Below are 15636 nucleotides of genomic sequence, written 5' to 3' on the forward strand. Positions count from 1 at the left end.
GACACTTAAATACACGGTAGTTGGACAGATGGACACTAATACACGGTAACTGGACAGATGGACACTATAATACACGCTAGCAAACACCAATATTAGTTTGTTTACATTTTTACCGAGCATCGACGTCCCGGGCTGCACAACCCAAACTCAACTGTGTAGTATTTCAATTTTTATAACTTTAATACAAATTGCGGCAGTACCGTTTCTAATATTGTGCCGTATGTCATCATTGGACCCAATGGCTCAGTAATTTGACTGCCGCTGTGCAGATATGTTAAAGGGAGTTCACAGTCCAAGATGCCTAAATTAACATCAGGGTCATTGGATGAAATAATTACACAAACTATTTTATTTACCCAAGAAGGGATATTTTGCTGTAATGGTCATTCAATTGGGACAATTATCAGTTTTTACGGCCAATACTGAAACTAATTTTAGTGAAGTCGACTGATTGAATTTATGAAATGCATGTATAGGTCAAGTTGTGACTCTTAAGATCTTCCTAAACCAGAGTAAGTAATTATCAAAGAAGGCACCAAGCCGGGAAGGCTATGTAGCCCAAATTTCCTATGACAGTCATAATGTTTCAGGCATTCATTTTTTAGCTCAGAAACCTGGAAATTATCTGTTATATTCTGAATTTATTTTGGTGCCTTCAAATGTCTCATAAGGTTTATTATTATTATTATTATTATTATTATTATTATTATTATTATTATTATTATTATTACAGCGGACAGGATCAGCGTCCTTAGTAGGACGTATGCGTGGACTTCGACGTGACATGCAGAAAAAAATATCTCGGCTTAAAAGTCCGCGAGGCAGCACTTGCAGCTCCCCGGGGCCGGCGGGGAGCGGTGAGAAGCCTGGGGCGTCGCTCACGGCGCCCGCTCACCACCACCCTGCAGCGGCTTCTTATGAGAGTATCCCCTCCTCTGTTCCTCTCGGTAAGTTTCACCAAAATTGTTCTTGTGATATTTTGAGCTTCCCTACCAAATGAGTCTAGGTTCTTGCAGAAATGAAGGTTTTAAGTAAAGTAATTATCAAAAGAAGGCACCAAGCCGGGAAGGCTATGTGGCACCATCAAATGTGTGCGATATTCAAAAGGCGCTAAATATCACGAATGATACCAATACAAGAACAAAAGTGCATAAGGCGAACGATATCAAAGTTATCTGATTCGCCAAGGATTGATTGACCAAGGATTCTATCGAGGACGTCTGTAAAACCACTCTAAATGTATCACCACTATAATGGAACACCACTATAATGTATACTTAACTAATAATAAAAACATTACTTATCCTGAGTAACACTTCCCCATCGGTTGCACTTGGTAACACTGTTATGAGCTGACATATGATGGTTACACCGGAACCAAAGGTACACTGCCAACAAGGAAATGCTACACCGGATTAAATACGCTGCCACCATCTGCCTTTGACATTGAGACTATATCAAGCAACGAGGCAAGAAACATTGCTTGACTTGGAGAGTACTTTCTATGACTGTCATTAATTATGAAAACAGTTGTCAGCCACTATATCCAAAAGGCTAAGAGGATTCAACAATTGACACAGACGGGAAATTTAACATGAGTTTATTGAGATATCAAAATTATGCTAATCACACTTATAAATCCTACTCTAACACTGGCCAAAAGTTAAGAAATTTGGACATGGAACAAAACCTCAGAGATCACACACATTACCTTAAGACCTCTGTCTCTCCCTGGCTGAGATGTTCTTCACAGACCCGCTCTCGATCCCGTTGTCCCGCACTCTGTTCCTAAATCTCTACAGGACCAATATATATACCCCAAAAGGGGGGAGGCGAGATTTACTGTTGCAACCTAGATCAGAAATGCTAGGGGGGTCGGGCCAAACGTGCACAAACACTTAAAAAATATTTCAATTAAGCTTGTTTGACATTCACCATACACTCAAGAGAGGAGTTATTAATTACATGTGTGACTGACCTCTGACCTGGCCAAAAGGGGGAGATCCAAGGATATTTACACATAAGAATCTGGAGTCTAATTCCCTTGCAATGTTTGACAAGAGTATCATGAAATATTACATACTTGAAACTATGCTGACTAAGACTAACCCAGGAATTTTTTAATCAACATACAAGATATCCGGAGGTCCTCTGGGCTGACCTCTTGGAGAAGGCTTCCCTGAGTGAGAACTCTAAGGGGGGGGGGGGTCATGGGTGTTACACGTCCTGAAGTCCAGACATTCAACAAGGAAATGCACAACCGTAAGAGGCGACAATGCAGTTTGGACAATAAGGAGTAGGGCAGCGCTCCATTAAGTGCCTGGGAGTTAAACGGGTATGGTCAATACGTAACCTTGCCAGAGCCGTTTCCCACCAACGGTTATTGTGGTAGTAGAAAGGCCATGGGGACACACTACCCTTAAGAGCATGCAGCTTGTTACCAGTAACAGAAGACCAGCGGGTTGAAGTCGAAATAAGGAACACCTTTGCGGCAAATGGGACAAGTGCGGATGGCCTCCTTAGCGGCAGCATCCGCATGCTCGTTTAAGGAAACACCAATATGACTGGGAACCCAGCAAAACTCGACTGTGCTAAATCTGCCGGAGATAAGAAACAGGCAATGTTAAATTTTGACGACCACAGGATGGACAGGATTCAAGGACTAGAACCATGAGGGCACTGCAAGAGTCAACTACAACAACAAAGGAAGATTGACAGCGAGAAAGCAGTTGACGAAGAGCATACAAAATTGTATAAAGTTCAGCCGTGAAGATGCTAGTCTCGGAGGCAAGCAACACATTTATGTACAGTATAGTCAGGAAATTCTACGGAGTAGCCAACACCATCTGCAGACTTAGACCCATCTGTGAAGACGGAAATGGAACGGGAGTGTGAAGAAAAGGGAGCAAGGATAAGGCATTTCAGAACTATATTAGGGGTACAGTATACTGTACTCACCTAGTTGTGCTTGCAGGGGTTGAGTCTGGTCTCGCCTCTCAACTGTCAACTGGTGTGCAGATTCCTGAGCCTGCTGGGGTCCCATCATATCTACATTTGAAACTGTGTATGGAGTCAGCCTCCACCACATCGCTGCCTAATGCATTCCATCTGTTAACTACTCTGACACTTAAAAAGTTCTTTCAAACGTCCCTGTGGCTCATTTAGGTACTCAGTCTACACCTTTGTTCTTTGTTCCCCTTGTTTGCATACCACCCGTGTCAAACAGTTTATGCTTATCTACCCTGCCAATTCCTCTGAGAATTTAGTAGGTAGTGATAATGTCGCTTATTACTCTTCTGTCTTCTAGTGTCGTGAGTTGCATTTCATGCAGTCTTTCCTCGTAACTCATGACTCTTAGTTTTGGGACTAACCTAGTGGCATACCTCTGAACTTTTTCAAGCTTCATCTTGTGCTTGACAAGGAACGGGCTCCATGCTGGGGCTGCATACTCCAGGATCGGTCTTACATATTGTTTATGTAATAATCTAAGATGAGGTCTGATAAAGACCTTTTGTGCCCTCTGTAATGCTTTTTGTACTACCGCTCACAGGATGGGTATGGGGGTGCACAATAAACTAGCCGCCTCCGGTGGCAACAATCAAAATATGTGGTATACAAGGTTCTGAATGATTTCTTACTCAGGTTCCTGAAGGCAGTTCTGATGCTAGCCAGCCTTACATATGCTGCAGATGTTATTCTTATGTGGGCTTCAGGAGACAGGTGTGGTGTGATATCCACTCCTAGATCTTTCTCTGTCCATTTCATGAAGGACTTCATCTCCCATTCGGTATCCTGTGTCTGGCCTCCTGTTTCCACCACCTAGTTTCAGTACCGTACATTTACTCAGGTTGAAGTTTAGTAGCCATTTGTTGGACCATTCGTTCACTTTGTCTTGTCATCTAGTCATCTTGTCTCACAAGTCGAGCCTGGCCTCGGGCCGGGCTTGGGGAGTAGAAGAACTCCCAGAACCCCATCAAGCAGGTATCAAGCAGGTATCTTGTAGCCACATACTATCTTTCTCAGTCTTAATCCTCCTCATAATTTTTGCATCATCAACAAACAATGAGAGGAACGATTCTGTACCCTCTGGGAGATCATTTACGTATATCAGAAACAGTATAGGCCCAAGGACTGAACCCTGCGGGACTCCACTGGTGACACCTCGCCAATCTGAGACCTCGCCCCTCATAGTGACTTGCTGTCTTCTATTGCTTAGGTACTCCTTTATCCACTGGAGTACCTTTGTATATACAGTATGTGTACCCCTCTGTGTACACAAAGTGTACATGTATTTATGAACTTGTGTATCCCCTCTGTGTAAATGTATATATGTATGTATGTACGTACAGTGGTACCTTCAATATAAGCCTAACATACATATACATACAGTGGAACCTCAGTTGACGAATGACCCTCTTTACAAATTTTTTGGTTTACACATTCATTTTCTTTGTAAAATTTAAATTATTTGAATTTAATTCGTTTGCAAATTTTTTATTTGTTAATTAGTTTAATTCATTTGCAAATTTAATCCATTCCTCAGAGATGGTTTGTAAACCAAAAATTTGTAAACTGAAACAAATTTTCCTATAAGAAATAATGTAAATTGAATTAAACCGTTCCACACCCCACAAAACATTAACTTAAAAATACATTTTATTCATACTACTCCCTTATATTTTGTATAACAGTATGTACAAGTATATCTTGCATTTAATGAGGACTCTTGTTGGCGTATGAAAGACGGTGAGCAGGGGGCAAAGGAGGAGAGGTGTTAGTGTTTGGAAGGGGAGTCCCCTTCCATTATACTGTAACATCAGCCAATAATAATTTAAAACGTAGGGACTCTTGTTTTCCCTACGTTTTAACACTTGTCTGTAGTGAGACATCACATTCGTTCACTATGAATGTTCTCTTGTTATTTTGCTCTATCATCATCCTCACAACTATTTTCTTAGGTTAAACTTTACCACTGACTTTCTTGAGACACATGGCATGATATATAATAATTACTTTTATGTTCAGAAACCAAAAAAGCACAAAACAATAAAATTCTTCACAAAGAATTAAAGTGCAATTGTCACTAGGTGAGAGACACTGGTAAACTGAAGCGTGCCTCGCCCGTGCCACCAGGAACCACGCACTCGGTTGACCCATACGTGTATTAACAAACTCGCCAAGTGAGACAAAGCTTGTATGCCAAGTCAAATTTTACAAAGAAATTGAACTCGTAAACCGAAAAATTTGTAAAGAGGGGCATTTGTCAACCAAGGTTCCACTGTACAGGTTGTATATGTATGTTAGGCTTATATTGAGGTCCCTCCAAGGTCACACTACTAACTCTCCCCAGGATGCAACCCTACAATGAGTTGAACTTTGGCACCTATTTGCTGCTAGGTGAAGAGAGGCACTAGGTGATAGGAAGCATGCTCAACCATTTCTATCCCACCCGGGATTCGAACCTGGGATTCCCATTTGACAGTCGAGAATGATTATAGGTTCTTGTCTATTAAATAAGTGTTGTTCATATTAAAGATTCCACAAACATTTATACGCTTTGATTCTGGTGTCTAGTGTCTGTAGAAGTATTGCCAATGCAATACAGTATGTGTAGCTGCAGTCACTAAAATTTATTATGCACATATATTCAGCAGTGCTGCAGTTGTTGTATTAGGTTAAACTTGATGTCCAGTGTACTTTGTCCTGGCCTGCACATGGGAACATTCAGACATAATTGAGTTGTTGCAGGTGCCCAAGCTGGTATTTGGGTATGTGATGTGTACGGTGTACTCTCTTTACAATACCTCTTACCTCACAAGGTACTGTAAAGAGGGTATATCAGTTGAATAATAATTATTCTCTCTCTCTTACTGCCTTCAGTTAGTAATAGTAGTCAAGATGCTTTCTTTTCAATGTGCGCACTCTTGCAGCTACACCAGCGCCAGGAAGCAACCGATCATCATTGTCTGGGGAAGAAGCAGAGCCTTACACCGGTCCATTCATTGGCAGAGCTCGGGCCCTTGTTGACTGTCAGCCTTCACCCTATGATAGAGATGCACTCAAGTTTAAGGTTGGTGTATTACGACAAAGTTTGAACTTATTTGCATATGTACTTTTTTGTATTTACAAAATAATTTTTCTTGTCAATACGAGCAGCAGAAAGCAAGTGTTACCAATAAAGATGGCTCAAGTTTTGTAGAATTAGTTTGTATTTACAAAAGTAGTTTTACAAGGCAATTATTTGTATTGTGAAAGAGTTGTAGTACAGTATGTAGATTATGTGTTACGGCAAGTAGCCTGTATGACATTTTTATTTTGCCCCTGTAAGAGCACTTTCCACACTGGAACTCTTATGGCTTCATTTATTTAGTTTAGGTTGTAATTAGTTTGAGTAAAGTATGTAAATTATTTCCCACATATAAAATTGAATGGTGTACAGAATTTTCGAAGAGGTCACTAAATGGAGTATTCAAAAACTAATTTTTTTGTCTTCCTATATTGTTAAAAAAAAACCATGCCCTCGGTATTGGAACAATATCCCAAAAATCGTGTCACTTTTCAAGATACCGGATGTTTGTTGGCCTCAAAATCTGATTAGGGACACCATGTACCTGCAAGAGGTTCAAATATTGCAAGGTACTGCACCTAAAACATCATGTATAGTGATGCACAACACCGGTAAAACATCATGTATTGTGATGCACACCACCGGTAAAACATCATGCATTGTGATGCACACCACCGGTAAAACATCATGCATTGTGATGCACACCACCGGTAAAACATCATGCATTGTGATGCACAACACTGGTAAAACATCATGCGGTCACGCACACCACCGGTAAAACATGTTATGCACATTTCTAGGGTTAAGCCAGTAGGGACAAGAGATATTATTTATCTTGACTTTTAGTTAGTCATGGATACAATACTGTTAAAAAATAAATTTAGTTCAAAGCTTAAAATAAAAGGTAGTTAAAAGGACAGGAAATTGGTTGTGAAACAGAGTAACTTTCTGCTTATATTGTATCTAATGCTGTGTTCTCCGGAACCAACCGCCATGCAAAGTGACATCAGATAGCAGATTATATTATATAAGAGTAGAGCTAGTTAGTTCTTACTTATATATACACACCAATATGAAATTGTGGGTAAAGAGGATTGCTGTAGCTCTTAGGCTCACTTCTGCACATTGAAAAATGTTGAATGTTATTATAAGACCATTCCAAATGCAATCCTTCGTGTACCTTTTTCATGGTCTATATATCATCAAATCCTTGTTCTTTAACCTTGTATATCTTCTTTATAAGGCTGTCACCACTCTTTGAATGTCTTAACCATTAGAAAATATTCATAACAACCCAGTCTACTGTCCCACAACCTGGACTTGTCTGCCATTGTTCCACTTCCATACTTTCCCTCTTACTCCTCCAAACCTACTTACACAAAATGCTTTTCTTAGTGGTTAAATTTACAGGAAATTCAGGTTGCTGATATTGACTTTAGTCATATGACCACCATAGGTCATGGTTAGAATGAGAGTAACCTTTGCCAGATGCTGAGTGAATCTTGATATTATGCTACTGCAAATGACTTGGATCTCTGTTGACGTAACCTCTACCCTCCTTGCTTTTGAGATGTACCCTAAATGCATTAGCTGCAATAGCACCCCTGTAGAGACAATCTGATCCAGAACCCACCGACTGGAGCCGGTCGGCCGAGCGGACAGCACACTGGACTTGTGATCCTGTGGTCCTGGGTTCGATCCCGGGCGCCGGCAAGAAACAATGGGCAGAGTTTCTTCCATCCTATGCCCCTGTTACCTAGCAGTAAAATAGGTACCTGGGTGTTAGTCAGCTGTCACGGGCTGCTTCCTGGGGGTGGAGGCCTGGTCGAGGACCGGGCCGCGGGGACACTAAAAAGCCCCGAAATCATCTCAAGATAACCATTTCTGGTGGTGTAATATATTCAGACTGCAGGATTCTTATCAAACTGCACCTGAGGGGCCTTAAATGAGGAAAGAGACAGATCACTAAATGACAATTGTATGGTAAAGTGCACTCAAAATAACTTATACCCAAAGCTACTCAAAGCTTCCTAACAAGCTACCCAAAGCTTTCTAACAACACATTAGTAATGAATAAATATGATATATTTATTCATTAAAATGTTGGTGCTGAATATAGAACATGGAAAAACATATTTTTACTCTGAAAAAGTATCATTTCATAACGAAATTAGACGAAAATAAGCTGCTGGTGACGCCAAAGCAAGTCGACGGTCCAAGCGACAATGTTTTAGAGTGACTTATCCAAGACACATTGTTGCTTGGAGAGTGTGATTGCTGGCATATCAGCCTTCTGTACCTATCTAATCTACCTAACTTAACTAACCTACCCAAACATAACCTAACTTAACCAAACCAAACCTAACCTAACCAAACCAAACCAAACCTAACCTAACCAAACCAAACCTAACCAAACCAAACCTAACCTATCCAAGCCTAACTTAATATAACCTGTAGGCAACAATATATCTTGGATAAATCGCTGCACAGCAATGTCTCTTGGATCATCGACTTCCTATGGCCTCTCATGCCACTTAGTTTCGTCTAATTTCATCATAAACTTAAATTATTTCAAAGTAAAAATCTGTTTTTCATGTTCTACCTTCAGCACCAACGTTATAGTGAGTAAAATATCATATTTCTTCATTACTTACGTAATACTAGGAAGCTTTGGGTAGCTTTGAGTAGATTTTGGTAGGTTTGGGTAATTAGATGGACTGGATGTCGCTGCCAGCATTGCTGTAAGAGACGATTGGGCACTCCATCTCACTTTCTGTATAGGCTCTTATACCAAATTCCTCAATTAGCAAAAAGACCAGTGTGTAATTCCAGTGTTAAGAATTCACCCTTAAGCTTTGGCTTCTTGCTAAGTGAGCTTCTGATTTTCAGTGGATATTTACATGAGCATGTTTACACACACACACACTCACATGGATCAAGTACCTCTGTTGACAGTGCTAGTAGTGACATCTTGGTGGTGTATATGGGGTAGTGGCCAGGTAGCCAGCTATCAGTGTAACACAGTAGTACATACTTGATATTTTAAGCAAAATATTCCTTGGAGAGCAGGTATTTTTAATGTCGTTAACTATAGTTGAATGAGCCTTCAGATGGTCATCTAGATCTGAATCGAGTGTTCTGTATTGTCCTCCTCTTCTTGTAATGACCCAGTGCAAATTACTTTAAATAAATCCCACTGTAGAGATTAGAATTAGGATTGAAGATTGAGGATTGATAATTGAGGATTAGAAGGTTGCACTAGTCAGGCTGGAATTTGGTTATGCAGTATTCTGCTCAAGCTTATCGTCTACCCACCTACCTACCCCTACCTAAATCATCTCAAGATAACCTCAAGATAACCCTCAAAGTCTTTGGTAAGATTACAATATTTACTAGATTTAAAAAATTTAGTTCTCCATTTATCATATATTTTTATTTTCCAGAAAGGGGATATAATTGACATCATTGCCAAAAATCCATCAGGATTATGGAAGGGCTGTGTAGATGGACGTGTTGGCCACTTTAAATTTATCCTTGTGGAGGAAGAGGTAGAACGTCCAGCTCGTCGTAGTCGTGCTTGGCGAGGAACGACTCCACGTCGTGGTCGAGCACGTACTTTAGAGGAAATTCTCACAAGATTGCATCTTGGCCATCTTATACAGGTAGGTTAATACATTATGTATATACATATACACATGTACTCTAAAGAACTCTTAACAAAGAGAGAGATCTAAGGGTGGTTCTAGATAGTTGAATGTCACCAGAGGAACACGAAGGAAATTGTGCAAGGAGCATATGTTGTAATTGTGCGATGAGCATATGCTGCGCTTTTCAACTTCAGATTTGCTTTTAATTACAAGGATGGTGAAATACTAAAGAAACTGTTCATGACTTTTGACAGACCAAAATTGGAATATGTGGCAGTTGTATGGTGCCCATATCTCAAGAAGAACATCAATAAGCTGGAAAAGGTGTAAAGGCATGCTACAAAACGGCTTCCGGAACTGAAAAACAAGAGTTACAAGGAGAGACTAGAGACGCTGAACCTACCAAATCTAGAAGATAGAAGAAATAGAAGTGATATGATCACCACTTACAAAATACTAACAGGAATCTACCAAATTGACAGGAATTCCTGAAACCAGCAACATCACGAGAGGACACAGATTCAAGCTAAGGAAACAAAGGTGCCAAAAAAACATTAGAAAGTTTTCTTTTGCAAACAGAGTGGTAGAAGGTTGGAACAAGCAAAGGTGGAGGAGGCCAAAACCGTCAGTAGTTTCAAAGCGTTATACGACCATGTAACTGTTATCATTTTTTTGTCTATAAATTTTGCAAGTATTTACCTCCTTAAAATTTTCTTAGATTAAGGACCTGCCCGAAACGCTGCGCGTACTAGTGGCTTTACAAGACTGTAATTACCATATTATGTATCCTCACATTCCCAATGTACATTCTTGTATATGCATAAATAAATAAAGAGTACTGGGAAAACGGGACACCATAAGCATAGCTCTCATCCTGTAACTACACTTAGGTAGTTACATAGAACCCAAAGAATTAAAAAAAAAAAAACACTCTGGATTCCCAGAGGAGCTGGTCGGCCGAGCGGACAGCAAGCAGTAAAATAGGTACCTGGGTGTTAGTCAGATGTCACGGGCTGCTTCCTGGGGGTAGAGGCCTGGTCCAGGACTGGGCCGCGGGGACACTAAAATCCTGAAATCATCTCAAGATAACCCTTCCCCCCCCCCCCTCCCAACAAGAAAATAACTTTAAGGAGATACAGAGGGAAGCCCTACAGGAAAACAGATACTGGAGCAAGTTTTGTCATGTGGAGAGGGGTAGACTACAAACTAGCTTTTCAAGAAAACTAGCTTTTCTCAACTGGCTTCAGACAGTTGAAAAACCTATTAATACAATCTGTTCCCAGATCTATCTGCAGCCCTGGATGAACCAATCAACAAGGATAAACACTAACTTATTCAATATTATGATAGCAAAAGAAATTAGATATGGAACCTTCACATTACCAGCCAGGAATAACTTCTTAGTTCATTTGGCCAGAATTTCACAAATGTGTTTCTTCCAAAAGTACTTAAGCAAGCATGAATGATGTAGTAAAGATCTGGAAGTGAAGACTAGTCTCAATGGGTGCTGAAGATCAACCAAACACACACACATTAGAATTCTAACAACAGTATTAATGTCATTCCTTGCCAGAATGTCTATCAGATCCCATCCACTTTCTCACGAGACTGCAAGTAGACATTACATGGATGCCAGAGAGAGAGCAGTTTTTCCTCTTAATATATTAAGGTGTTATTCCTATTGTTACCACAAGAGGAGGCAGTATTGAATTACAAGAATTACAGACAAACTCTGTGTTGCAACAAGGAAGGAAATTTCACCTGCTTCTTTCCTCAAGGAAATAAGCAGGTGTCTTGGTGTCGACATCATCAGCACTAGTGGAAGAACGTAATCCACATTATGGACGGCACCTTTCTACCATTCAGTGGGATAAGTTACTGTACCAACAAACCCGAGGCACAACCTTTGAAGCTCGGCATCTTCAGCAATGGCTGAGATCTTCATGCACTGTGCATTTAAGGAATACCAGATAAATTACCACTGCCTTGTCATCAGCTATAGATTTATTGGAATTATATTTCACTTGTGGCAGGGAGTAAAGACCAGGTAGGATCCTTCCACACCTAAGATACTAATGTGCATCCTGCCTTTAAGTTTTCAGTGGAGTAGACAGTATCATGCTCTCCCCTCTTTGGTCATGAAGAAGGGCAAGCAAATATACATATGATATACCAGTATATCCTGTAATGTAATAAAGTACATTAATGTTAGAGTGTGAAAACAAACTGTCAATACACGGTAATCATAAATCCACAGTCTTTGGTCTTGACCCTTGTGGAAAAATAATGCCAACTGTAATTTAGTTTTATCGTAACTTTAATGAATTTCTTAGTACTTTTTTAACACAAATGTCTTTCAGTATTGCTTTTATGTACATTATAGTATAATTTTTGTTGCATTTTACTGTTCACATCATCATAGTTTATTTTTAAAATATTAATTTAAAATATATTACAGGTGTTTGTTCTCAATGGCTATGAAGATTTGGATCAGTTTAGAGATTTGGAAAAGGCTGACCTGGACTGTCTTGGTATTACGGATCCAGAGACTTGTGCCAAACTGTTAACTGCTGTGGCATTACTTCATGATGCTGATTCTGAGCCTGAACCTGATCCTCCAGAAAGTTTAGACACCACTGAAGCAGCACTTCGTCGTGGTGACCATGGGCGTGATTCAGGCTGCTATACTGATCATCGTAGCACCCATACGACAGTATTAGATGAAAATAATTTAGATACACGACAGTCAACTCCATCTACAGATAATTCATCAGGTTATCATTCTCGTGGTGCATATAATATTCCTGTAGGGGAAGGCACACAAACATCACGTGATGACCCACATAGTTCTGCACTCGATTCCCCACCCTCCGAATCGACCACAACAGGTGCTGTAGCCACAGTTCTTTCTACCCAAACTGAATCTCACTCCTACCGTGCCCATCTTGCTACCGTCCTGCCTGCCAGCCCCCGTTCTCAAGCACGTCACAGCCATGCTGCAGAACAGAAACATAGGAAAGATCCCCAAGTGGATTACGAAGCGAAATTCGTTACTGCACGCAGTGTATTTGAAAAGGATTCAGTCAGGCGTGAAGTACCCTTCACTGTACGTTCTCAAAAACGTATGGGTTCTTCTCATTCATTAACTGGTGAAACAGAAGATGGAGTAAAATATGATATTAGTGTAGCTGCTCCAGAACTGCCCACACCATGAGAATTTAGACACAAACTAAAGCGAACTACAGATTCCCTTGAACTACCCATTTATAGACTGCCGTTATAAACCCTTTAATCATATACTCTAAACTTTGTTCATATTTTAGTATTCTGGGTGTTAAAGTAAAAATATTACCCCTGCAATTTGAAAACACAAAATCAATATATTCCTACTGCAAATTGATGATCTAATTTATCCTCTTCTGTGCTGTCATATCAGGTATTTGACAAACTGTTTATATTATGTAAAGCCTCTGTATGCAGATAGAGCAAGTTAAGAAAAAATTAACACAATCAAAATATAATTACTTAATAGTTGATGGTATAATGCAGGACCTACCTAAAGTTGAACGAGATTCCTCTGTATAGCTAGTACTGTGAGTTAGAGGTGTGAGAGGGTCAGTACTTAAATACTTGTTCAGAAGTTCCCCCCGTAATGAGTGGTGCAGTGCAGTTCCTGTTCTTTAGTATCGAGGGTTTTCTAGATGTTCCTGCAATAGGAAAAGTGGCTGGGAAAGTAATGCAGCCAACTTGTATAGCCTGTCTTTCATTTGTCTCTTAACAGAATTATATCAACTATTACCATATCATTTTATATACATGTATATATATATACATGTGTATTTATATATATATATATATATATTCACGCACACACATATATATATATATATATATATATATATATATATATATATATATATATATATATATATATATATATATATATATATAAACACATACACACACACACACTATAGAAGTATGAGAAGCTGTAATAAATATTGTACTTGACTCTGGACGTCTATTATACTTACTCAGTAGTAGTTTTATTGTGCGAAAGTTCAAATGAAAAGCCAATCAAACAACCCTTCCCTTTGTGATCCAAGAAATATACTTGCAAAACCTTATTTAAAAGTATATATTGAAGATCTGTTATTCTGAAGTGAACTTTATATTAATAAAAAGATGAACATTGACCTATATTAAATTGCCCATTCTGTTAACTTTTGTATTTTCATAGCTGCAAAGAAAAATATATATATTAAATCAGTTTTGTAATTTAATCAAACATCAATACTGTAAATTGTTGTCTTTTATGTAATTATTTTGTTTTATTTGAAATAAAATATAAACGATTGATTTTTGTAACAAATTTACAAAAAGAGTTTATAAATGGTTAGAAAATTATTTGTAATATCTTGTTCAAGAGGTCAAGCAGACTCATACTGCCGAAGGTGTTTGTTACAACGGAAACTGAATTCAGGTTATTTTGAAGTTTGCAGAAGTTAAGAATCATTTCAACTTATTGAATAACTATTTAATAACTGGAGGAGGTGGCCGCCTCCCCACACAACATGCCGTGATAAGCTTGGCTGTGTACTCACCAAACAAATGCCAGCACATCTTTCAACATATAGCCTTGTGATGTCAAAATTTTTTGTTCATTGATCTTTTAGTCACTTATAATTATATCACTTATGTATTATAATTTATTATTATTTTTATATATATAATCACAATGTTTATTGCTCATTTTAGTTCACTGAATCTCATTCTATTTATTATTTACTTTCACAAAAAAATTTCTAGGTGGAAAGTTTAATTTCGGGACTGAACCAAGTTTTATGTTTCAAATGATGCGCTTCCTAAAAGGTCACATTATAGAATGTCTCTGCAGTCCTATATTTCCTAAACTAGTGAAATTTTACTCTTCCAACTTTTGTATTGTACAGAAGTATGTGTCATCACTATTTATAAATAGTCTTATATTAAAATTCTAGGTAAAAATTGTGTGTATCAATCTCACTGATTTGTCTTGTATCATAGATCCATTATTTTAAGCCTGACACACGAGTGATTACAGTAGTAGGTCAGCCATCTATTGTGTAGGCAAGTTGTGTGATCAAATTTAATAACAGGGTTAGTCAGTGATGGAAAGTAGCTTGTATGTACTATGGAAGCCTTGATTAGGAAAACAAAATAGGAACAGATGCAGCCAGAGTGCTGCATCTGTTGATAAATGTATTAAAACTTTATATTATTTATATATATATATAATCTTTATATATAATGAGCATGTTTATTGCTCATTTTAGTACACTGAATCTCATTCTATTTATTATTTACTTTCACAACTATTTTTTCAAGGTGGAAAGTTTAATTTTGGAACTGACCCAAGTTTTGTGTTTCAAATGATACGCTTCCTATAAGGTCACATTTTCAAAACATCTAGAACATCTCGAGTGCTGCATCTGATTGAGGGAGCGTTAACTTTTATGCATAGTTGCTAGATGATGTGTGACATAAAAGTGAAAAATAAACAACAGTCAAAAATAAACACTAAGAAGCATGTGTGATGTTTGGAGAGTAAGAGTAAGGAATAAAAATATAGTGGAGAGATGTGAAGTGCAAAAGCCAATAAGCCACAAGACTGAGGAGCGTATGCAGAGATGATTCGAGCATTTTCAGCTAATGATGATTTTAGATTAATGCACTTAAATGCACACTTAACCAAAGGCTAAGAGAAGAGGAAGGCAGGTAAGGTGGGCGAACATGGTGTGTATGAAGAAGTGGGTACAGAGTGCACTCCCACACTTGAAATGTTACGGGACTAGGCTGGGGTGAAAGCAATTGTAAAGAGTGAATAAATCTGCAGTACTGTATTTGTATATAATGTATTATATATTACAATATCACAAAGAG

The 15636-nt window shown here is 38.7% G+C and overlaps 1 protein-coding gene across 4 annotated transcripts in view; it reads left to right on the forward strand.

The window, feature by feature from the left end:
* LOC123773592 (uncharacterized) overlaps window positions 1–14721 on the forward strand; it is a 633080-nt gene extending 618359 nt beyond the window's left edge. For all 4 annotated transcript variants that reach the window (XM_069312332.1, XM_069312334.1, XM_069312333.1 and 1 more), the window contains 4 exons: window positions 734–947; window positions 5931–6070; window positions 9511–9729; window positions 12173–14721. In XM_069312332.1, coding sequence (XP_069168433.1) covers window positions 734–947; window positions 5931–6070; window positions 9511–9729; window positions 12173–12928 — 1329 coding nt within the window. In that variant the 3' untranslated portion in view covers window positions 12929–14721. The remainder of the gene's footprint in view (window positions 1–733; window positions 948–5930; window positions 6071–9510; window positions 9730–12172) is intronic.
* The last annotated feature ends 915 nt before the right edge of the window (window positions 14722–15636 follow it).

This window comes from Procambarus clarkii, chromosome 72, assembly GCF_040958095.1.
Source record: "Procambarus clarkii isolate CNS0578487 chromosome 72, FALCON_Pclarkii_2.0, whole genome shotgun sequence".
Taxonomy (NCBI): domain Eukaryota; kingdom Metazoa; phylum Arthropoda; class Malacostraca; order Decapoda; family Cambaridae; genus Procambarus; species Procambarus clarkii.